The 24,461-nt window shown below is 45.9% G+C and overlaps 1 protein-coding gene across 4 annotated transcripts in view; it reads left to right on the forward strand.

Annotated features, from left to right (window-relative positions):
- The window catches only part of LOC138454413 (nuclear receptor coactivator 5-like), a 144,483-nt gene that overhangs the window by 38,328 nt on the left and 81,694 nt on the right, over positions 1–24,461 (forward strand). For all 4 annotated transcript variants that reach the window (XM_069607041.1, XM_069607040.1, XM_069607039.1 and 1 more), the window contains 2 exons: positions 17,308–17,390; positions 17,510–17,642. In XM_069607041.1, coding sequence (XP_069463142.1) covers positions 17,308–17,390; positions 17,510–17,642 — 216 coding nt within the window. The remainder of the gene's footprint in view (positions 1–17,307; positions 17,391–17,509; positions 17,643–24,461) is intronic.

Below are 24,461 nucleotides of genomic sequence, written 5' to 3' on the forward strand. Positions count from 1 at the left end.
CCAAAGGCTTTTGAACTTCACTTTAAGAAATAGTTTTTTATATGTAAAAAGAGAGCTAGCACACATGGTCATATAACACATTTTGAAATCAAGGGTGTTGCAGGGGCACACCTACCAAACGGGTACTTACGACAACCATCTTATCTGGCACCCTTTGACGTAACAAGGTTCCTAACTTGTTACCTACGCCATGGGTCTCTTCGGAATGCCATAGCCATATACAAAAGTGTCCACCTAGGGTGTAGTTGTTCAGGAGGGGCATACTATCAATGTTTGCAGCAATCTGTCGTGCCTGTTGCAGAACAGCAAAGACGCAGGATTTCATGCCCCCATGTTGGTGCTTGTGCTTAGGCTGCTGCTCGGTACCAGCCACAGTGCTTGGGGACTCAACAGCACACCTAGGCCAGATGGTCAAGGCTTGGAAATCTCCATGCGTACACAACTGTACAAACTGCGGCAATATTGAAAATGTGTTAATATTGAGAAGGAGCCAATATTGTTAACTTGCAGAGGGTAGTAGATTGCAGTAGTGCTACCTTTACAGCTACAGGGCCTAATATGCTTCGACCAGTCTAAGAATGTTTGTTTGCCGCTTTCCAGAGGCATCTTTGAAATTCCTACTTGGTGTGATGTTCACTGTTAAGAATTAGTGCAGTTGAACTGGTATGGGACTACACAATTAATCTCTTGGTATTAGGCAACCCACCTTTAATATAGGCAATTACTGCAACTGAGCAGCCAGGCTCATTTTAAGAGGGTTAATATTAGCTGTAAAATTAAACCAGTAAATGCAAGTATCCAATTAAACACTAACATACATATTTTACACAAAGATATTTAAAGCACTTTAAAAAGCAGTAATTGGCTGTAACAATTCTCAGGTGGATTCAATTCAAAAAGAATAAAGCATGTGGGTAATTAATTCATGTTACACATGTTCCAACGCCTGGAGGGGATGTCATTTGAGGTCAGTATAGCATATATAGTATCACTTTTGCAATATTGAGTTTGTCAAGGAAGGAACAGTTGCGGTTAAATCAGAACAGACTTATGAATTAAGATTCTCCCAGAGGGATGCAGGCAGTTGTTATCCCAGCATTAAAGTGTTCAGCATTTAAAACATGTAAAACATGGGAACAAGCGCTGCCAATAGGTTCAGAAGGAGACCTTTTCCGGAGCCAGGACAGCCAAAGTCAATGGACAAAGTCAAAGTTCTGATGCTCTTCTGTTCAATCACGTTCATAAGAGAAATCGCAGCATCTCAGGAGAAATCAACTTTACAAAGCACAAGCTGTAAGGCCACTGTAGGTAAGTTGAGGTCAACTTAGTGTAGGGTTAAATCGCACTCCCAAAGATGGGAAGCACACCAAATGGCAAAAGTAAAAGTACCACAGTACCTTCAAAATGAAGTGTTCCGGCACACCAGCCTAATGGAGAAAGTCTTCCTTTATGGGGTCTTCCCTGTCGATTCAAAAACGGGGTCAGCACAGCTGCAGGGCTTCACCGGGCACTTCGTGGTCAAGGAGGGTAGGGCTGGTGTCTTCTCTTGTCTTCGGCTGTTGTCCTCTAGTGGTCTCTCCTAGTCCCAAAAAACCTTGCTTTTTATGCAAGCTCCCATTCATGCTCATCCCTAAGCTGTCAATCACCCAGCATGGTGGCTGCCCTCCAGGCCAGCCAGCCAGTCGGAATGGGTTTCACTCGGGCACACCAAGAGACCAGGGCCGGGAAGTTTCTGGACACTGCCTCACGTCCTGCCTTTTCTGTCCCACTGGAGCGTGGGCTGGCTTCAGGGCTGAAGCCCGCCAAAGAAACTACACAAAGGACTCGCACCTGATGCAGAGTAAAAGCCCATAAGAAACAAGAATGGCAAAGACCAGGGCCATTTTGAGAAAAAATGGTCCCCCTTGGGTGCAGCATTGCAGCTGAGGCATCAACCTGCAGATACATGTCACTAGGTAGTAAAAAAAAGAAACCACTGCCACCAGCCATTCAAGTGAGTTAGTGTAACAATGTTACACGAGGAATGGGTTAAAGGAATTACTAGGTAACCCCAGCACTCTATGGGTCCAGCACACACAACCCTAAAGTAAAGCCAGACGGGGGTTGTTTTACTATTCTTGGGAACAGTAGTTTACCCAAGAACATGTAGTTGCACAAGTCCAAGGGACCGCAGTGGCACTGCACAAAAGATGGTGTCAATGTAAAAGCAGATGCATATGGAGTTTACCAACTCCATAAAACCGTAAGCAACATAGAAAATGATAGTCAGAAAAACATGAGTGAGAAAAAGGTCACCTAGGAGTAAAAATTTAAAAGCCCTGAGTCCAGCAAGAGCTGGGGTCTCTAAGGTTAAAGGCAATTGGGCACAGAAGGAACAAGTTAATTAACTGTAACTGTTCTCCAGCATGGGTCTGGCATGGATTCACATGCTTGTGAATATTCCCCGTGGTCAGGCTGGGAATCCTTGGTGAAAGAAATCACTTTCTCCTAACAACCAATCACTGAGCTGGGTCATACTGCCCCCCACGCCAATGACTGTCCTCTACCCTCCTCTGTCAGCCATCTTCAGATTTGGTAGCATGTAAAGTGACAGTAGGACCAAGAGAAAAGACGCAGAGGGGTGGGCGGGAGGGTTTGCATGTGAAACCATGCCAGACCCATGCTGGAGAACAGTTACGGGTAAATAACTTGTTCCTTCTCCAGCTTGGGGTCTGGCATGGATTCACATGCTCATGAATAAAGAAACATAGCAGTACACGCACAACCACAGGAGGTGGCAAGGCTCAACAGAAGTAATCTCTTATCTCACCAGGCTCACCTTCAAGCGAACAGTTTGCGCAGCACTGCTTGGCCGACTCTGGACTCCTTCCTGTTGATGCAGTAGAATTTTGCGAAGGTGTCGGCCTCCACGTCACAGCCCTGCAGATGTCCAGCTGGAGAGCCACTTGCAAACGGAAGCCTTGGACAGGGCCTTCCCATGATTCACAGGACCAAAGTTCACAAAAGTTGACTAGTGTTACCGGAAACCCTTCGTGCGGGCCACGTAAAACTTCAGCGCTCTAGCCACATCCAGCGAGTGCAGGTAACGCCAAGGGCTCGTTGGGGTGAAATTCAGACAGAATCTTGGGCATGAAGGAGGGGTGCATCTGCAGCACCACCCTTGTTGTGAAAAGTCAAATAAGGTGGCTTACAGGACAGGGCCTGAATCTCACCCACTCATCGTGCAGAGGTGTGATGGCTACAAGGAACGCTGTCTTCCACGACAAGAACTTCGGTGGAACTGTCTGCATGGGTTCGAATGAAGGGCCCATGAGCCTAGTCGGCACCACATGGAGTTCCTGCGGCGGGGCCGGAGCCTTCACTGGTGGGAACCAATGGAACAGTCCTTTAGCAAACTCCGTAACCAGACAGTGACATAACAACTATAAGGTTGTAGCATATCTGTGTGCCATCCCAAATGGGTATGTACTGATTTACAGAAAGTGTGTATTCTGAAGTATATTTTGGTTACATATATTTGCTCCCTTCTAAAGAAGGCTTATTCAACTGACAGTTAAATAATTGTTTAATCAAAACTTGAGTGTAAGTTTATTTGGATACTTGTCACTGAATCTCATGTGTAACCCTACAGCTCAAATTGCCCCCTCTTGAGATGAGCCTGGCTGCTCAGTCACTCTAACAACTTGTGTAGTACATGCTTATACCAAAGGGTGTTTTAACTATTGCCAAGAGGACAAGGCTGGTGCAGTCTCCCACAGGGTACTGCATACAATCTTACTTAACACCCGGCTTGACTTGGCTCTACTTCAAATAGAGCCTGTTAAGCACTGCATCCAAACTGTGCCTAGCAACAATTTGAACCTGCTTGATGCCCACTTCCTTTTGGGCACACAAATGCAGCATATCCGAAAAGTTTGATCCGCTTGCATCATTGATTTCAGCTGGGTACAACTGAAACGGCCTGATGCCAAAAAGCAGTGATGTCAAGGTCTGGGAACACAGCTCGCCTGTGGGGGCTGTTTGGCTCTGTTCCAGGACACCTGGAAGTGCATTTTCAGCAACCCATGCATACAATATGTAGTCTCCACTGGCTTGTCTTCTTCCTTTGCCTCTCTTCCTCTTCGCCAGATTGGGTCCCTGGCTCGTTTACAGGAGGTCCATTTGCTCTTCGATATGCAGGTGATGGAACCGGTTCCTCTTGTAGGCAGGGGCTGCGGGTACTATTCCAGGGTGTATGCAGTATCCAAGAACAACCAGGCTGGCCTGATGGTTGCCTTGAACCTGTCATTTCTGAATCTCTTTACTGCTAGAACGCTTCAAGATTACTCCCATGCTCATTGCAGTCTCTGTGCAGGGGACTGGATGTGTCGCCTGGACCTCAAGGATGCATCCCTGCATTTTCCCATCTTCCAACTGCATTGAACATTTCTGTGGTTCACGATTGGTGTACCACTTTTAGTACAAGGTGCTGCTCTTTGGCCTGGACTCGGCCCCTCGTGTCTTCACGAAGTTGATGAACACAGTGGTGGGCCTTCTCCGCCTTGAGATGCCATCCTCTGTATCCTTATTTGGATGACTGGCTGGTGAGGGCAGGGTCACCCAAAGGGGTGGTGCACTGCTGCCAGAGATTGGCAGATATCCTTGATCAGCTGGGGTTCTCCCTCAACCAGACCAAGTCAGTTGTGCCCATCTCAGGGACTGGTCTTCCTAAGTGTGCTTTGGAACACGGTTTCCTATGCCCGAGAGGCTTCTGTCCCTCCGCAAGGTGGTGGGGCACTTCCTGGCCAACACAACCAGCTCAGCATGGTGGTTCCAACTCATACTGGGCCTGATAACCTCCTGCGTGTTCCCCTTTCTGCCAATCGGACAGTATCGCAATTCCCCCGCTCATACTGCCCGATCTTTGCTGGTGGCTGGATGGCAATGTTTCAGTGGGAGCCCCCTTCACCTGACCAGAGCCTACCCTGGTGATGACGACTGACTTGTCTCGTGCTGTGGGGGCTACTCTGGTAGCACACAGGACTGTCCTTTTGTCTCGGCGCCGGTTGGGACAGTTTTTCTGAAGTCCAACTAAGGTCTCAGTAAAACCATTTTAACTGAGGCAGTACTAGACTCTACTCTTAGTACAAGGCTGTACCCCCTGAGTTCATGGTAGCGGGCAGCCAGGCTTGTTTTAGGAGGGAGAGAGGGCTGTAGAATCAGTACAAAGAAATTGTAAGACAAATGTAAGACAAATGCACGTTATGTATTGTAAAAATAAATGGTTTATATTACATGTAGCTACAAATAAAAATGGGGTGGAAATATATATCTTTCTGAATTTTGTTAATCTGCTTAGAATCACATGCTGTGCATAGGTCCGACATCCAGTGGTCACTGCGGAGTATTGCATTTTGTTTTTCGTAGTCGAAAAGGGGGTGTCGACAAGGCGTGTCTGTAACACTATCCCTATAGTGACGTGCGTTGTACCCAAAATCCCTCACGCGTCGAGGTCCCTCAGATTGTTTTTTTCCGCCCAGTTTCTGGTCGCCTTTCGCGGAGCTCCTAGAGAGACATTGCTATACTTGCCACGGACCTCGGTCCTTTTGTCATAACTTAATATACTGATAACGATCCCTCACCCTCGACGTTAGCTGTGAAGCTGTTTCTCCGCCGAACTGATTTTCGACGGAGAATAAGAGCGGAGGAGATCCTTCGGCGCTGCCGAACACGTGGCCTGGCCTCGACGGCCAACTTAAAGTAGGGAGAGTGGGGGTTAAAACTTTGTCTCTTCTCTTTGAGAATGTCTTTCTTTCTCCCCTTTCTTTCCCTTGGGGTTGTTATCGCCAGCTATTATTGCCTCAGCTATGGAGAGGACACCATTTAAGTTTTGCCCACGCTGCAGGGGCAAATATACTTGGAAAGATAAGCACAAGCTCTGTAATCGTTGCTTACCCCTCGATCACATAGAGAACAGCTGCGCAGCCTGCAAGCTCTTAAAACCCAGGACTCTTAAAGAACGTAGGGTTAAGAGGTGGGCGGACTACGCGATGTCGAAGTCAGTTTCCTCACCCGCTGTTACTGAAAGTGACGAGGAGTGCGATAACTCGACGTCCGTTACGGAAGTCATGAACCCCCAGAAGGAGCGCTCCCGCTCCTCGTCGTCCGTCCCCGGCCCCGACGGGCTCGGCTCACGCCCTGCTTATGGGGATGAACACCCCGGCGACAAGGACGCACACAAACCCCATAAGGCTAAACACACTACCCACGGCTCTTCTTCGTCGAGAACGAAGGATCCATCAGCGCCGAAGGGGACGCAGGGCACTCCGGCGTCTACCGCAGACCGTAAAGGTCACAAGCCCCACCCGCAACCGCGACCAGCGATTGGGCTTCCATCTAACACGGGCGCTACCCCAAAAACATCCGACGCAACGCTCCATAGAGCGACCGTCGAGGTACAACGTGCAACGCACACAACGTCAACACCAGAGCCCTCGACGGACAAAATCGTGGTCGAGAGCCTAGCGAGAATTGTCGCCGAAGACAAACGTACGCGGACGACGAAACAAACGTCGAATACCGCGTCGAAAAAACATAAAAGTAGCCAGGAACTCCCCCTTTCTCCAAAGGACGCTTCCGAACTACCTGAAGGCTTTTCAGAAGGAGACGGGAACCTCTCGTCGACGTTGTGGGAGCGTTCGACACGATTCGAAGGCGAAAACACTAATTTCCCCCCTCTAGACTATTCAGGGGTACCCCATGAGACCCTTGAAAGACTCCATTCTTGCATGGAGAAAATGGAAAGGTTTCTAGGAAACCAAGACCCACCCACTCACAAAAGACAAAGAGAATGGCCACAGGATGACCCTAGAGTCAAGATTCCTAGGCTGGTTGACCTCACTGAGGAGGAGCAATACCTCCAAGAAGATGAGGAGTGTTTGGGTGGAGAAGAAGAGGTAGAATTTGAGGAAGAGGGGTTCGAAGAAGATCCTTACACCACTGCTACAGGGTTTGAAGAGGATACAGCTACCTCGCAGCCCTGGCATTCACCGTCAGTGCAGCCTTGGCAATCCCCATCAGTACTTTCAGACCCTGATGCCTTTCTACCTTCTCCTCTCAAGGATTCACACGGGAACTCCTCTCCCATAGATGACCAACCTTCCCTCAATGCACTATTGCGCAAGGCAGCAGCGCATTTTGAGATTGATACAGGGGAAACTCTTCCAGACATTGACTTTGTAGAAAAAGTCATCAAAGAAAAAGCCCCTGTTAGCCAATCTATTCCACTTCTGGCTTCTATTAAAAGAAGAATTTCTCCTTCCCTTACTAACTCAGCTTTAGTAAGAGGGGTCAACCCTAGAATAGAAAAGCTCTTCAGCCCTTCATCCTCTGACCCTTTATACATCAGAGGACACTCTATTCCGGACTCCCTTGTGGTTACCAACACAAGAAAAAGAGCAGGGGTGCCACTATCCACTAGTGAAGCACCTCCAGACAAAGAAGGCAAAAAACTCTACGCACTGGGGAAGAGAATCACGACCTCCGCCGCCTTCTCTACTAGAATTGCTAATAACTCACTTTTAGCTAGCTACGCAGATGCACAGTGGAACAAGCTGCGTAGCGAAGCAGAGGAAGCACCTGAACCTCTGCGTTCTCGCCTGCTAGCTATAATATCAGAGGGCACACTGGTAAACCAGGGCATCGTTAAAAAATCCCTAGATGCCGCTGAGACGGCTGGCCGCTCCCTAGTGCAGGGAATACTTCTCAAGCGCCACGTTTGGCTACGCAATTCAGGTTTTAAGCCCGAAACCCAAGCCTCCCTCATAAATAAACCCATTGAACAGACGCATCTGTTTGGGAAAGCAGTAGATGAGGCCCTAGAACATGCTAAAAAAGAGTTTGATACCATCAAGACTCTTGATCAAATTTCTAGGCCCCCTAACAGGCGAGGCTATGGTAATAAACGCTTCTTTCGTGGCCAAAGACAGCAGCAGAACCAACAACAACAATATTACTCTGGCTCCAACTGGCCCACTAACCAGGGTAACACCCAGTTCAGTCAAAGAGGCCAACGCCGTGGCAAAGGAAGAGGTCGTGGCTCCAGCCCCAGAGGTTCCACGCCCAATACCAGCAAATGACCCGATAATTCGGGTCCCCTCCCATGCATCACCGGTCGGGGGCCGGCTAACATCGTTCCTTTCAGCATGGGAGGGAATCACGTCAGACCGTTGGTTATTATCCACCATAGCCCACGGATACTGCATCGAGTTCAACGGTTCCCCGAAGTACAAACCCCCACGGAACCGACGCATGACACCGCAACACCTCTCCATTCTTCTTCAAGAGGTGGAAGAACTACTGAAGAAAGAAGCTATAGAGCCCGTCCCCCTATCACAGGTAACAGAAGGTATTTATTCAGTGTACTTCCTTGTACCCAAAAAGGACTTAACCATGCGCCCTGTATTAGATCTGCGCCCAGCGAACATATTTGTCAAACCCCAAAAGTTTCGTATGGTGACCTTACAGGAGGTAATCCCACTGTTATCACAAGGGGATTACATGACAACACTGGACATGAAAGATGCATACTTTCATATTTTAATGTTGACATCGCACAGAAAATACCTCAGGTTCAAAATAGAGGACAAACACTACCAGTTCAGAGTACTACCCTTCGGGATAGCATCTGCACCAAGGGTATTCACGAAAGTACTGGCAGTGGCAGCGGCCCACCTGTGCAGATTATCCATCCCGGTATACCCTTACCTCGACGACTGGCTCATAACAGGGGATTCTTACGAAACATGCTTCTCCAATACCCAAAAGACCGTAGACCTTTTGTCCCAACTGGGCTTCTCCATCAACGAAAAGAAGTCCAGCTTAGACCCCAGCCAAACCAAACAATTCCTAGGGGCTCTAATTCGAACAAAGGACGGCCTCGTATTCCCCTCCAACGAGAGGGTCCAAAACATGCTGTTTCAAATTCCCCATTATGTAGCAGGCCGAGAGGTGACGGTACGCAAAGCAATGCGCTTGCTAGGGATGATGGCGTCATGTATTTATTTGGTACCTCACGCGCGCCTGCGCATGCGCCCAATGCAAGAGTGGCTCTACAGCCAGTGGTGTCAGGCCAGCGGACAATGGGACGATCTAGTGGTGGTCTCGCAGGCCTTGGTTCTCTCGCTACGGTGGTGGACAAAAGAAAACCTGTTATTAGGGAAAACTTTTGCCACACCCGCAGTGGAAGCCACTCTAACCACAGACGCATCCCTTACAGGATGGGGGGGCTCACCTATTCCATCACACGGCCCACGGAGTTTGGACTCCGAGCTTAGCATCCAAGCATATAAACCTGCTGGAACTACTAGCGGTGTTCAAAGCACTAAAAGCCTTTCAGAAACAGCTACAAGAAAAGACAGTGATGGTCCTCACAGACAGCACCACAGCCATGTACTACCTCAACAAGCAAGGAGGCACTCACTCTCCAGGACTGTCCAAACTGTCCCAGAATATATGGAAGTGGGCTCTCAGACACAACATGTTCCTACTGTCACAACATGTACCAGGGGAACTCAATCTTCTAGCAGACAAACTCAGCAGAGACTTCCCCCTGCCCGGAGAGTACGAATGGCAATTACACAAAGACATCGTCTTAGACGTCTTCACTCAATGGGGTTTCCCGGAAATAGACCTGTTAGCAACTCTGGAAAACTCACAATGCCCGCTCACTTGATGGAGATGTCCCTATCTCCCCCAGTGAAACTACAACATGCTGTCACAAGACAAGGGCAGAACACTGCATCCATGCCCTCAGACCATGAACTTAGCAGCCTGGCTCCTGAGATTGTAGAATTTGGACATTTACAACTCCCACAGAGATGTATGGACATCCTCAGGGAAGCCAGAAAACCTAATACTCGACACTGCTATTCTAGCAAATGGAAAAGATTCGTTATCTGGTGTAGAGGTACTAGCATCAACCCAGTTGACTGCTCTCCTACTGACATTATTCTGTACTTGACCCATTTACTGGATTCAGGTTTAGTGTTCAATTCCATTAAAGTCCACCTAGCGGCACTTTCTGCATACACCACTTCCCAACTTAAAGTGTCGTGGTGGAAGATACCAGTTATCAAAGCATTCATGGAGGGGGTAAAGAGGATACACCCTCCGATAGCTAACCCAGCTCCCGGATGGGACTTAAATGTGGTACTTTCCAGACTCATGGGCCCTCCCTTCGAACCCATGCACAAGGCAACTCTTAAAGATATCACCCTTAAGACTGCTTTCCTAATAGCTATCACCTCCATTAGGAGAGTAAGTGAACTACAGGCTCTTTCTGTACTAGACCCCTTCGTAACAGTTCACAAAGATAAGGTGGTTCTACGCACACACCCAAGGTTTGCACCTAAATTCATCTCGAAATTTCATGTAAACCAAACTATAGAACTACCAACGTTCTTTCAAAACCCTTCCAGCTCGGGAGAAAAAAGTCTGCATACACTAGATGTACGCAGAGCTGTCATGTTCTACATGGAAAGAACCAGACCACTGAGAAAGACTAATCAGTTCTTTGTCTCGGTGGCAGCAGGAAGAGAAGGAGATGCGGTCTCAAAATCCACTATATCTAGATGGATTGTTCAATGCATCACTCTCTGTTACACTCTTGCTAAGAGAGAACTACCCTTCAAGCCAAGAGCACATTCCACTCGAGGCACGGGGGCTTCCATAGCATTCATTGCAAATGTTCCCCTTGAGTCCATCTGCAAAGCGGCAACCTGGAGTTCTGTGCACACATTTACAAAACACTACTGTCTAGATGCACACTCGAGATCTGACTCCCAGGTTGGGCAGGCAGTATTAAGACATCTTTTCTCTACTGTTCCTTCTCATAACCCACCGCCAACTCCGGGTACTGCTCGCTAGTCTATGCACAGCATGTGATTCTAAGCAGATTAACAAACATCAGAAGACGATGCATTACTTACCGTAAAAGCATTTCTGATGGTTGTATCTGCTTAGATTCACATGCGCCCACCCTTCCTCCCCGCTCGGATGGAAGGAACATAGACATCCTTTTATATATATTTCTCTTTTCTGTACTCACTCACGGCTAAAAGGCTCCCTCAGGGCAGAAAAATACAGAGGGACCTCGACGCATGAGGGATTGTGGGTACAACGCACGTCACTATAGGGATAGTGTTACAGACACGCCTTGTCGACGTCCCCTTTTCGACTACGAAAAACAAAATGCAATACTCCGCAGTGACCACTGGATGTCGGACCTATGCACAGCATGTGAATCTAAGCAGATACAACCATCAGAAATGCTTTTACGGTAAGTAATGCATTGTCATACTCGTTCACAGACCAAAGCATACAACTTTATTTGGAATATCTAGCAGTAATTGGTCAAAACCAATAGTTACTTTTGGATTACTTACAGTGATACACTGTTAGTAGACCACTAACAGTTGTACCATGATTCTCTGCAAGAAATCATAGTAAGTCAACTGGACAAAATACTTTTCAGAATAGTTATTGCAGGAACAGTATGAGCCTATAACTCTGATTCAGGATGTTATTTTAGGGGAGTTCGACCTTGGGGTGTAATACTCAGTCTGTGCACTGAAAAGCAACTACAACTAAGGGAAGCAATAACATATTTTAGCATAACATTTGTGCTCAAGGTAAGTAAACTCTTTTGATGTAATCCATTGCAGTTGCTTTTCAGTTCAGTCTAAGGGAAGCAGTAACTTATTTTTTGGATGGCACACTGCTATGCAAGGTAAGTAAAACCCCTATATACTTGTGTAAGGAGCTAACAGCAGCCTAAACGTTGGGTATGTCCTAGGCACACTTATTTTGGACAGGCTCACTTGTATAATTATCCTAAGCGGAATAAAGTGAAACCAGCAGCATTAGTTTTGGGAAGAGTGGGGGACCCAATTCACAGGTGAGTAATATAACCTTGTATCTAATTTCTGTTAGAATGACTAGACCGTTTCTAAGGAAAGTAAGACTTGAGAATACTAGATACACCGCTTATTCGAGGTAAATCCTGTATGTTTTTCAGAATGGCAGAACATATCTGAGGTAAGTCACTTTTTGTAACTTCACTCTTCAGTTTTATAGTTGCCAACTCACCCATTCAAAAGTAAAACTTGTCAACACGTGTTTTACTTTAAGGCAGATCCCTTTTTAGTATTCAGTGTATAGTATTCAGCCCTTCCCAATGAGTTCTCTCAGATGCAGAAGAGGGACCCTAGTGGTCTAAGATCCAGCAGTAGGCAGTGTCAAATAGGGCAGAGGAACACTGCTGAAACAAGTATTTTACTTTAGTTAGTTGAGGTTCTAGGGTCTTCAGAGAAGACACCTTAGGGGATTCTAGCAGCGAACTAGACGGAAGACCTCACAATCAAAGAAAATACCCCATAACTTGAATCACAAGAGACTTAAGTACCCAAGTCGGCACAGTATCTCAGCACAGAAGATTTTGCAGCAGGAAGACTTGGGACCTGCAGCCAAAAACCCAGTAATTGAATTCCTTCATCAAGAAGACTACACTGTAAGGACTTTGGCAGCAAGTAGACTCTAGGCAAGGTTTTCCTCGCGGCTTTGTGGATTTGTCCCCTTTTTCAGCGGCACAGAAGACCTGATCACTGGTTGGATTCTTGTTGTTTGCAAGGTCCAGCACTCTGGTGATTCATGTCTCTGGAGCTCCAGCAGGGTGCCCATAAAGTTTCTGCGAGATTTGGAATTTGGAAGACTGTGTACTGCACAATGGCTCTAGCCTAGCTCCCAGGGTATTGCGGCCCTGCAAGGTCACAGCATGGGATGGCTCAAAATCTGTCTATTGGTTCTCGCCAGGCTCGAGGTTGTTGTTTTCGTAGTCCCCAGGTCAATTGGAAGGAATGGCCACAGCAGACTCTCCGGTCGCTGGAAATCATCTCTGCCGCGTTTCCTTCATCCTTCCTGTTTTGGTTCCAGGGGTAGACTACTTCTTCCGCTTCCAGGATCAGACTTTCTTTTTTGCATGAACCCAGCCAATCAAACAGCCATGCAACATTCAAACTGGGGGAGATTCGCAGTCCTTAGCACAGCCAGCCTTCAAGTTTGAACTGGATTCTCACATTCAGGCTGGAAGACACAGCACTGCAGAGTTTTGGACTCCTCCCTCGCTTACTGCCTCCTGGGCAGGGAGTCCTCAGGACTCCTGCCGAATTTGCAACTAGAACACATCTATAACCCTGATTAATTCGGCCTAGCTGTTAACATTCAATTATGACCCTGTGAACACCATCACGGTTCCATCTGCAAAAATATTTCCATACAAAAATGCTGCCATATTTATGCAGCGATATTTAGGCATGGAACCTGCGGGGGAAACACCCCTGCAGTCCACGCTCCCAAAAAACCCAAAAATTATTTTTAGTAGCAAGCTGAGCAGCCAGGCTCGTCTCAAGAGTGAATGTGAGCAGTACAAAAAGTTAGGGTATTACCCAAATTGTTAGTTTACAATTGTTCGAATGAACAATTGACCGCATTTAAAGGGTCACAATTGACCTTGTCACAATTGACCATATATTATATATATATATATATATATATATATATATATATATATATATGTATGTATGTATGTATATATGTATGTATGTATGTATATATATGTATATATATATATGTGTATATATATATATATATGTATGTTTTGGGGGGGGTTTGGCGTTAGGTGGGGGTTGTGGGGGGGTTTCCCCCCACATGTTACAATTGACCTTCACAATTCGGTCAATTGTGAAAAGGTCAATTGTAATTCGAGCAATTGTCAAACGAACAATTCGTATACATCCGAAGTTAGAGGTCTTTCAATTACAGTGGTTAAAGTAGACACTTGTACTCAAGGTTTCTTGGTAAAACAATTTATTAGTCATTTAGAAAACAATTTACTAGAAGAAGGAATCTTAATATTATATACCAACAGTTTGAGCTCCCCTGAAATAGGAGTCAAATGGCAGTTCAGTTACTTGTAAGTGAGCAAAAGGGATAAGGTAAGTAGAATAGATCACATACTTATTCGACAGTGCAAATAGTTTCAGTTCACCAGAAGAGTTCAATTCAAGTCAATAGGCCAAAGTCAATGGTCTAGTGTTCTGGTATCAACCGGTAAAGGCTTTGCGAAAGTTCTCAGTAGTTTAGGCGAAAAAGAATCATTTGTTGGGTCACAAGCTGATTAGGCCTGCAAGTTGGGAAAGTTTCACAAACTTTCCTCGCAAGAGTGGCATTCTCTTAATCTGGTTGGCACAGTACCTTTAGTATGAAGAAACAAATGCAGCTGAAGTCATTGGTTCCTGGTAGTTGCTGCAGATCTCACTGTTCCTGAGCCTCAGTTGTGGGGAAAAGAGGGGGGGCGTCGGACTCCTGCACTGCACAGGATCGTCGAAAAAGCAAACCATATGGAGTCACTTCAGTTCCAGTAGCTGTAGATTAAAGCACACAAGCTGGTGTTCCTCTGCCTGGTTAATCCTAACCAGCCTTGAGAATGGTATGCCGGTGGCTTGCGAGTTGATTGGTCCCACCAAATCAAAGGAAGAAGTCGTCCTTGAAGGGGCTTCTCTGTCGAAATTAACTTGGCACTTCGGACCTGCAGGAGGGCTTCACTGGGCAAACCAACTGTCCAGGAGTTGCAGCAGCCGCCTTCTTCCAGCTCGTCTTTGGTTCTTTCGCTCCAGTGGTCGACTTGTGTTCCAGTCCAAGACTCTCCTTTTAAAGTTTTCTCCCTTTCATTCCAGCCTAGCTGTCACTCAGCCAGCTAATCATGCCAGTGCATTGGGGTCTCCTAGGAGACTAAGAGTTTCCGGCACCTCCCTCACTTCCTGCCCACCCCAGACACTCAGACGCCAGAGATGGTTTTCAGTCCTGAAGCCCGCCAAAGGCATACGTGGCTCCTGTGATTTAGCTACCGGTGTTCGCAGTAGGGAAAAATCATGGTAGTTTGTTGTAGTACCACTGCCACTAGCCTTTTCAGTAGGAAAGGGTAGCATTTGACTGCTACATGAGTAGTTGTACACAAAAATTAGTAATAATAATTTTTTTTAAAATCTTCCAAAAGCACATGAGTAATTTGTTGGCATTGTAAGATGGTGTGTGCTGGGTCTATACATTTGGAAAGACTAGTAAAGTCAATTTCAAGGTATTTAAACCTTTGGGAAGTCTAAAGAGACATCCCTGTGTCACTGCACTGAGGGTGCTGTGTAACACATGAAAAGATGCCTATGGAGTTATCTTAAAACTCCATAATCCAAGAACACATCAAAACACATGAGTGGAGGGGGGGGGGGGGGAGGATCTCTCTTTCCAGGTAAAAAAATCCTCATAAATCCAACAAAGTTGCTGGGGTTCTCTAAGGTGAAGGAAATTATCACATTTATGAGAATTATCTCGAACACTGGCAATATTTTTGGTGGGGTTTATATGTAATGATACCCTCATCACCCTAATAAAACGCAGCTAGCTGAGCACATTCCGGCCTTGTTGCTCACATATGCGTCCTTCAGTCCTAACGCAGCCAGAGCCCAGTCTGGGTGTCCACCCACCAGGCTGCACACAGCCAACTGATTTCTTTAGCATCACACCCAACGCTAAGATGCAGCCACAATCTGACATTTACATCAGCTGCTCACCTATCTGTTGCACCCACGCACCCTACGACTCTACCTCTACTGACCAGTACTACGGTTGCCGAGGGCGTTCAACCTACCAGCGCTTTGAGGTCATACCAATAACATATAGAGTTCTATATAAATCCCAAGTAACAACATAAAAATCACACAATTTCCCGCCCTTGCTGTCTGGGGAAGGAACAAGAAAGGACGAGGAACACTAAAATGGAGAAAAAAGGTGACTGGGGCCCTTTCACTGCCACCAGCCATTAAAGGTAAGTTTGTCCATTAAAATGAGAGGGGGGGATACTTGGCATCTCCCCAGCACTCCAGATAGGGTGGGTGGTGCTGGTCTCGCCTAATAAAATGTAAAAGGATCCAAAGATCCTTTTTACCCTTGGGAACTGTAGTTCTTAAGGTTAGCCAGAGAAAGTTGAGAGGAGCGCCTAGGGCAACCAATCACCAATAGGCACTTAAGTTTTCAGAGGATAATTTTAAAGAGACTATGGAGTCTCTTAAAAAATGAAACCCATAAAGAGTAAAAGTTTCTGAGTGTGGAAAAAGGTTCCCACTCAGCGGTATAAGGGAAAATAATCGGTTGGTAAAAGCAAAAAGTTCTAGGGTTGACCCAGGTCAGCAAGATTTATTATTGGCTAAGATTTGCGACTGCTGACTATCTGCTTCCTGAGTCTACTACACAGGCCTAGCTGCCTCCTGTGCCATCTCCCCGACTACAGCTATCATGAAAGGCGAGAATCTATTCCGGAACAGTGGACTCCACATCCACTCCAGACACTCGGCTCTCCTATCAATATGCGCACTCTACTCTACAACACACAATAGAGCGCAGCTATGCCCCTCGATCAATTTCGGCCTAGCTGCTCGCATACGAACACTACTAGAACACCTCAACATCCTGCTAGAACACAGCTATACACCACACAATGTCCTATATAAGCCTAATGCCGCCAGAATGCAGTCTGAGACCAACCACCAGATTGCACACATTCAAGTGATCGCTCAATACCACCACACCCTAATGTTATGCAGCTACCATCAGGCAAGTGTATCGGCTGCTCATATTGAGTGCACCCTACTCTACTCTTTCGACTGACCTGGACGAATGGTCCCTGAGGACATTCAACTCACTGGCACTTTTAGGTCCACCAATGAGATAGAGCGCAATATAAATGCCAAATAACCTAACATTGCTATGAAAAGCTTGCCTGACAAAGATGAGAAACCTATTTTGTGGTGTGGGATGTGATGGAGCCATATGGTATGGGTTTAAAGTTTGTTTTTATATTTTCGATTGGTAAAATATCAGGAAGTATTACCTTTTGGGTTTCAATCGAGGGAGTTTTGGTTGCCACGCCGGGTTCAGTTGAATAAAGTATGCCGTGATCTCCCAACCTTGAAGTGTGTTAAAGGGGGTTTTGTGTGAAGAGGATGAATCTTTCCACGAATAAGGGGTCGCTAGAGGAAGATGTCTACTGTAACCTTGTGGTTCCAACGTCGATGTAAGGTTGCTCTCTGGGTGTTTGTGTTGCAACTGTTCTTCCTGGGGATGTTCTTGTGCACTTCAAATTTACATGGGAATTTAATATTTAGTTATAGGTGCAGCTTTTTGTATACCACTTACACCTTTTTTTTTTCTTTTTCTCAGCTTCAAAGACTTATTTGGGCAACAATATAATTATTCGTCGGGGAGCGATGCTTATTATGAAAGATATCAGTATTCACAGAAAGGTAAGGACTTGGGAAAATTTCATACTTGGGCAGTACTGTATTACTCTAGGGTTGTTCCTATTGTATTACTTTGTAATTTAGTATTTTCTGTGGCTACATTTTTTTTTTCTTCTCTGTAGGTGCAGAAGACCAGTACTCAAAGGCTAGTCGCAGAGAGAAGTTGTATGTGCAGTTCTACGAACAAATACACAAAGAATATACTAAGGAAAGACCATCCGACTGTGTAGTTGTGGGCATAAACAAGGAACAAACGTAGGTTCTCATACCCCACTGCCACTCCTGAATTAATGTCTTGAGTCAAACTCTGAACTTACCTTTACCAGCCTTACATTTTGTTTGCACCATTACCCTGTGAAGCATGCGTCATGATCTGCACTTAGCCATTGATGATCAGGCTGGATGGGATGACCATTGCTCGGTTTAAAAGTTGTTTCAGTCTGTCTTGCTCACTTCTTTTTCTAGCAATAGTTTTACTGTCGTATAATTTAATAATGCAAAATTTGTTTTGACCCCACCCCAATTCCAACTGCAATTGAACTAATTCTGTTTGTTATTGGGCATTTGTATAGCGCCTTAGCGCTGTGAGTTGGGGTTGCAATTGCTTATTTGTGTACTTTGTTGGAGGATGACTGCCAGATCTAGCCCAAATCATATAGTTTCAATACATGTCCTGGAGGTTCTTGGTTGGTAGTTTTGCTAGATACCTTCCCCGATAGGATTAGCAAAGATCTAATCCAATATTTCCAGTCGAGTAAGATCTGCAAAGATGGGTGTCTCCTGGAGTGATATCGTAGTGGCCCCTGCCACTACTATGGCATCAGTGCAATCACTAGGACTCCCTGCCCCTGCTAAATCCCCTTTGACACCTGCACTAGCACCCACCCACTCATGTAGAGCTCCACGTCACACCATCGACCCTCCACCAACACGCACTCCATCCACCCTTAGTCCCACGCCTCCACACCACTGTTAGGCAAGACTGTATGTAGTAACCCTATGGGAGACTACACCAGCCTTGTCCTCTTGTTAATGGGTAACTCACCTATTGGTATAGGTCTGTACTACATAAGTTGGTAGTGACTGAGCATCCATACTTATCTCGAGAGGTAAATGTGAGCTGTAGAGATGCAACACAGATTCACAATTACAAATATCCAAATAAAATAACTTGTACTCAAGGTTTTCTAGTAAAATAGTCTGTTTTTATATAAGCCTTTAATATGCAACAATACACTTCACAACATTTCCTCAGATTAAAGAGTAACCCTTTTGAGAGACACACACATCCCCCCCCCGGGGACTTCAATTACTAGGACACTGTGGACATTGATATCACTCAACACTTAATGCACTACTGAGGTTGTGGAAAAGGTTAACACGTTTTCAGAGCATGTGAATACTTTACAATTCCCCAATGAAGTCTGGGTTAGACCTTTCCCAGCAATACAACTTATGTACCACCTATGGCGGACAGTTAAAACCAAAATCAATGGGCCGGAATAGTCTGCAGGGAGCCAGAACAGCCGTAGAGCTGAGGCACTTCTTTCAGATAGCACAAAAGTCTTGCACAAGGTTATTGAGTGTTTGTAGGAAAGAATCCATGTTGGGCCACAAGCTGTTGGGCTTGTGGAAGGCAAAGCTGCAAGCAACTCTGCAAAAAGCAGCTACTGCAAGTCTCCAGTGAGAACCAGCAAGCTACAGACAAGTGTTAGGCAGAGTTTGTATGCAGTACCTTTTGGGACTACTACACACAACTAAGACTACAGGTGTAAGCAAAACAAAAGTTTTGTGGTAGCGCTGCTGAGCAGTCGGTCTCATCAAGAGGGAATGTGAGCTGTATGGGTGTTACACAGAGGTCTATAATTAAGAGTATTGAAATACTCTTGTACTCAAGGTTTCTTGGTAAAACACAGAGGCGCTCAACCTCTCCCTGCATACCACAGGTCCAACCCACTCTGGTGGTCACACCCTTGATCCAATCTTTAGCTCCTATGACCTAGTCTCTATATCTAACTGCTTATATGGACAGACCACTCTGCCATCTTTCTGTCCACACACCAGCCCCTCCACCCATAGCCCTCCATTCACACATGATCACAAATGCTGGAACAAAGTCCAGTTGCTCCCCGACCTAGCTGAAGCCCTGCTGCAGTCTCCCAGGACCGCTGACATCTGATAGACCCTTAACGGAATGAAGTGCTCAAAATAATTGTCCCAAAAAATGGCAATAATCCAAAACATGCATTAAACCTAATTTTAATGAAAGTTCCTATGTAAACTTTTGAGCAAACGAGAAGCGTTTACATGGAAGCCTCCATTTTGCCATTTCAGGCAGCCTCCTCGGCTCATGTTGAGCTCTGCCCTGGCGGCACTAAACAAGCAGCAAAAGCCCCCTAATGGCAATCATAAATACAACATTGTATTTGCTTTGAGTCTCCTGTGCGCCCCTATGTGAAAGCCGCCACAGTCAGAAATACGTTGTTGTAGTTAAATATGTTGCGGTTATCTTTCTAAGTTTCCCGGAGCCCGAGAAACTTGTTGTATTTAGGTTTGCTGTAGCTTCAGCTTTGTCTACTGGGCTCCCCTGAACTGTCAGGGGAGCCCAGGAGACCCAAAGCTGAAGCCACAGCAAACATGGACGTTAAAAATGGTGTGGTTTTCTTTGTAAGTTAGCAAGAAAACCGCAGCATTTATTTTGCAGTAATTTTCAAAAAAGAAATGTGAAGCACTTACCAGCAGCAGGTTGTTACTTAATCTCTGCCCTCTGCCACTAATGAAGCAAAAGCCACTGGAAGCTTTTGTGTATTACAGCGGGCTGGCTTCTGCTTCATTAGTGCCGCAAGGGCAGAAATTAACACAAGCACAGGAAGCTCATCCATTTCACAAAATGGATGCCTCCTAGTGCTTTGAATCTGTGCCTTTGAGCCTCATTTGCTCAAAAGTTTACATAGCAACTTTCTTAATGAATATTTTTTATATATATTTTTGATGGCCCATCTTTAGGGCCAATACCATTTTTGATGGCACTATCCCTTTAACAGTTGAATCCTTTGACTCCTGGCTTAAAGAATCGCTACTTCCTGCAGCCTCCCGCAAAGCACTGTCCCCTAAATGGTTCACGCCCCACTTGAAGACGTTCAAAAGTCAAAATCACTCTCTTGAGCACAAATGGCAAACATCTAAAACATCTCTCCAGCAGGTTTGCCCACCACCACCGTAATTACAAATCCGAAAGGCCCAAAAGCCCGATTACAATAAACTAATCCTGAACTGCTGCAGCAAAGAACTCAACAGGATCATCTAGGAATTTGTGAAACCCATCTGCACCTCTGCCAAGACCATGCAAACTATCTGCAACTCCTCATTTCTACAGCACTAGACAGGATTGCAACCCTTAATACCAAACTCTCCACCCTCACTCCTGCCCCTCCTGATTCTGTTGCTGTGACTACTGCAATGCCACTTTTCGACTTCTCAGAAGTTCTTGGGTCTAGTATCCAGCAGCAGACCCTCCAGATGACCCCTGACCCACCTCTCTTCTGAAAGAAATATTCTCCTTCACTTGTATATTCTCCTCCACTTGTGCAGTAGAACAAGCAAGGTCCATACTAAATGACTTCTTCACATCTGGCATCTTTCCAGAGGCCTTTAAAACAGCGCATGTCCAACCGCTTCTAAAAGTAATCGGTAGAACCACCCCCTCCACCCCCACACTTGACCCCAAGAATTATAGGCCCCAAGAATTACAGGCCAATCTCCCAACACCTGATTTCAGGCAAACTTGTTGACCGCATTGCATACACTCAGTTAAACCGCTTCGTAGAAACCAACAAACTACTCAACCCCGCTCTGTCAGGCTTCAGAGCACGGCATGGAACAGAAACCACCCTGATCTTGGTCTGGGATGATCTCATGGTCTCAGCAGACTGAGGGTTGCGCAGCACTGATTCTCCTTGATCTGTCTGCAGCCTTTGACACAGTTAACCATTCTATCCTCCTTGACTATCTCCACTCCCTAGGAATGCGAGGTGCGGCACTCAAATGGATTGCCTCCTTCCTCAACAGGAAACAAATTGCTCTCTCCTCCCTCACCCCTTTTGTCTCAACCACTCGCACCGTGAACAAGTGCCCCAAGGGGCATGTCTCTGCTCTCCTTTTTCAACCTCTATCTGACCACTCTACCAGAATCATTTGTGCTCACAACCTCACCTGCTACAAATACACTGATACCCAAATTATTTTAAGAATTACCAAAACAAGCTCAAACCCACATCCTGACCTTGAAGCTTGCCTCGGATACTGACCGATGGATGACAAGAAACCACCTCCTTCTGAACCCAGATCAAACTGAGATCAAGGTGAGCAGCAATACTGCCATTCTCGTGCAATGGCCCCTGTCCCTTGGCACCCCCACCCCTCCAAAATAGTGAAAAGCCTTGGCTGCACTATAGACTCAAATGACAGAAGGATAATTGTTAACAGTTATTCCTACAGCTGGGTCCCTAGCGATATTTGGTTAGCCCTGTGTAAGGAACCTCCTACAGAGGAGATACCAGCCCTAGTATGTGCTGGTGTGCTGCCTACAAATGAGGTGTAGAGGTCCTGACCCTTTCCTCCCTCACTACTTTCCTAAATTCTAAAAAGTGCACGCATGATGGGGGTCGGTGTTAATCTTTAATGGTACCGCCTCCAGTATGTATGTCTTATCGAAGATAGTACTATGACCCCATGTGGTCAAAGAATATTTTAAAAGCTAGTTTTCTATTCAACAATCAGTTGATTAGATATAAGTATCTGTGATAATTTCCTTAAATGAGCCCTTTAATCTATGTATATGGGGGGGGGTATAGGAGCCTGGGTTATCAATTCAGTACTACTTGGGTAAAAGTCAACCGGTTTCAGCGGGATTAGTTTGTAGCCGCTTTCTTCAGGACGAATATTTGTAATTGTGGTATTCTACGTGCAATCTCCAAATCTTAAAGGTTGAAGGAGCAGGTCCTGCCTGGCTTCCGTTGATACAAGAAGGCTGAAAATGCAGTAGCATTAATCTTGTAGTACAAACTAAGGGTCATCCAAGTTCCAAAGATGCACTCTGTACGGTGACTGCTGCAGTGGGGTAGCCCAAAATAATTGGTCCAGGGACTCGTCTGAAACCACAGATCTTGGAGCATGACTCGAGACTGGCTGTTCTCATCGGGTTGCCACCAAGCTTTTCTTCTCTGTAGAGGACTTGGCTCCACCAAGCTCTACAATGGCTGCAGGAGCCCTCCTTTTGTCCAATATCTAGGCTGGGAGCTTGCCAAAGTCCAGCAATTTTAATTATCTGCACCATTCAAACTGGCAGTGGCTATCCAATTGCAGCTAGCCATTGGACCAGACAGTCCCAGCCCCCACATCTGGCCACATGCAGAGTTCACCCCTTAGCCTGCAAAAGCAGAAATGTTCCCTAGGAAAGAATTTCATATAAAGCATTCTGACCTTGAGGACAGGAAGGTCGAACAATATGGCCATTTGCGCTAATTGCAAATGCGGACGAGAAGTTCAAAACACTGTACGAACCTATCCGTTTCCACCAGCCCATTCTGGACACGTTGCATTTGTAACACAAGTTACAAAAGCTTAACCTTGGTTCAGTTTGGGAGATGTGTGCATTTTTTTAGGAACTCCATAAAGAGAAGAGTTGATATCTCGCCATTTATAGTCATATGTACAGGTCAGTCTCCCCATAAAAATGACCACAATTCAAGTAAAGTAAAGCAGGTGGCATTGCTTGCCTGCAAAAAGTCATGTTGGGATCAAAAAGAAAGGGTGTCCCATAGAAGCTTATGGGTGGAAAGGAGCAAAAAGATCTCTACCAACAGTCAGGATGTGTCAAGTGATGTTGGCTTGATTCCAACGAGTAGCAGGGTATACACCTCTTGTAGGGGTCTTGGCTCCCAGCAAGAAGAATGGCAGCAGCAGTCCCCCCCTCAAACACCTATGATTAATGCTGAAGTCCATACCTCCACCAATGGCAAGGATCTGCATCATTCACTGGCACAGGATATCGAATCCTACACGGCACATCTGATGAGCAGCAGACACGTTTGCATGGATGTGCAGCTTACCCTGGCTTAGGGCTTTGCATAAGTTGCAGTTCCTACTCTTCGAGAGGAGGAAGAAGGCCAAACAATATGGACAGCTAGAGGCACAGCCAGTGCTCCAGATGTACTCACTATTTTTAAACTGAGGTTAAATGCAATTTCTAGGGATTACAAATGAGCTCTCGCCTTCACAAGAGTGAAGTATCTGTCTTTCAGACGATGCATGTAATGAACTGTGTGGAAACATTCTCGATGGCTGTCCACATGATAAAGCAGGTTTTGCTCACAATTAATAAAGCGGAGTGCAGTAGAACCAGTACCCTCTCTCCAGTGGGAAATATGAGAACCAAGACTCTGAACTTCTCGTGCATGTAACGAATCTCATGGTCAAATGCTCCCTTCAGATGTCGGTGAATTATTTACTGAGTGGGAGAATTTTAATTTCTGTGCTAATTCCATTTAACCTTGGAGACCCCAGCTCTTTTGCTGGACTCAGTGCTTTTTGATTTCAACTCAAGTAAGTGGGACTTTTTTTCTCACTCGTGTTTTTTCTGACTAGGATTTTTGTTTCTTACTGTTTTATGGAGTCTGGTAAACTCCATAGGCATCTGATTTTTGCATTGACCTTTAATGCAGTGGCACTGAGGTCCCTTGGACATCTCTTAATGTTTAGCAAAATTGTCTTGGGTGAACTACTGTTCCCAAGAATAGTAAATTGCCCTTGTCGTTTGTAGGTACAGCACACACCACTATAGAATGCAGGGGGGGGGTTACATAGTAACTCCTTCATCCCACCCCAGATGTACCATTCTGTTAGACTAACTCACTTGACTGGCTGGTGGCAGTGGTTTCTTTTTTACTTCCTTGTGCCATGTATTTGCAGGCTGAATCCTTGGCTGCAGTACAGTGTTGGGAGAGATTTCCCTTGGGTGCAACTTTCCCTCCATTTGTGAACCCCCCCACCCCAAAATGTTTCCCTTAGTCTGCC

The sequence above is a fragment of the Ambystoma mexicanum genome, chromosome 1p (genome assembly GCF_040938575.1).
Source record: "Ambystoma mexicanum isolate Mex_15411 chromosome 1p, UKY_AmexF1_1, whole genome shotgun sequence".
Taxonomy (NCBI): Eukaryota; Metazoa; Chordata; class Amphibia; order Caudata; family Ambystomatidae; genus Ambystoma; species Ambystoma mexicanum.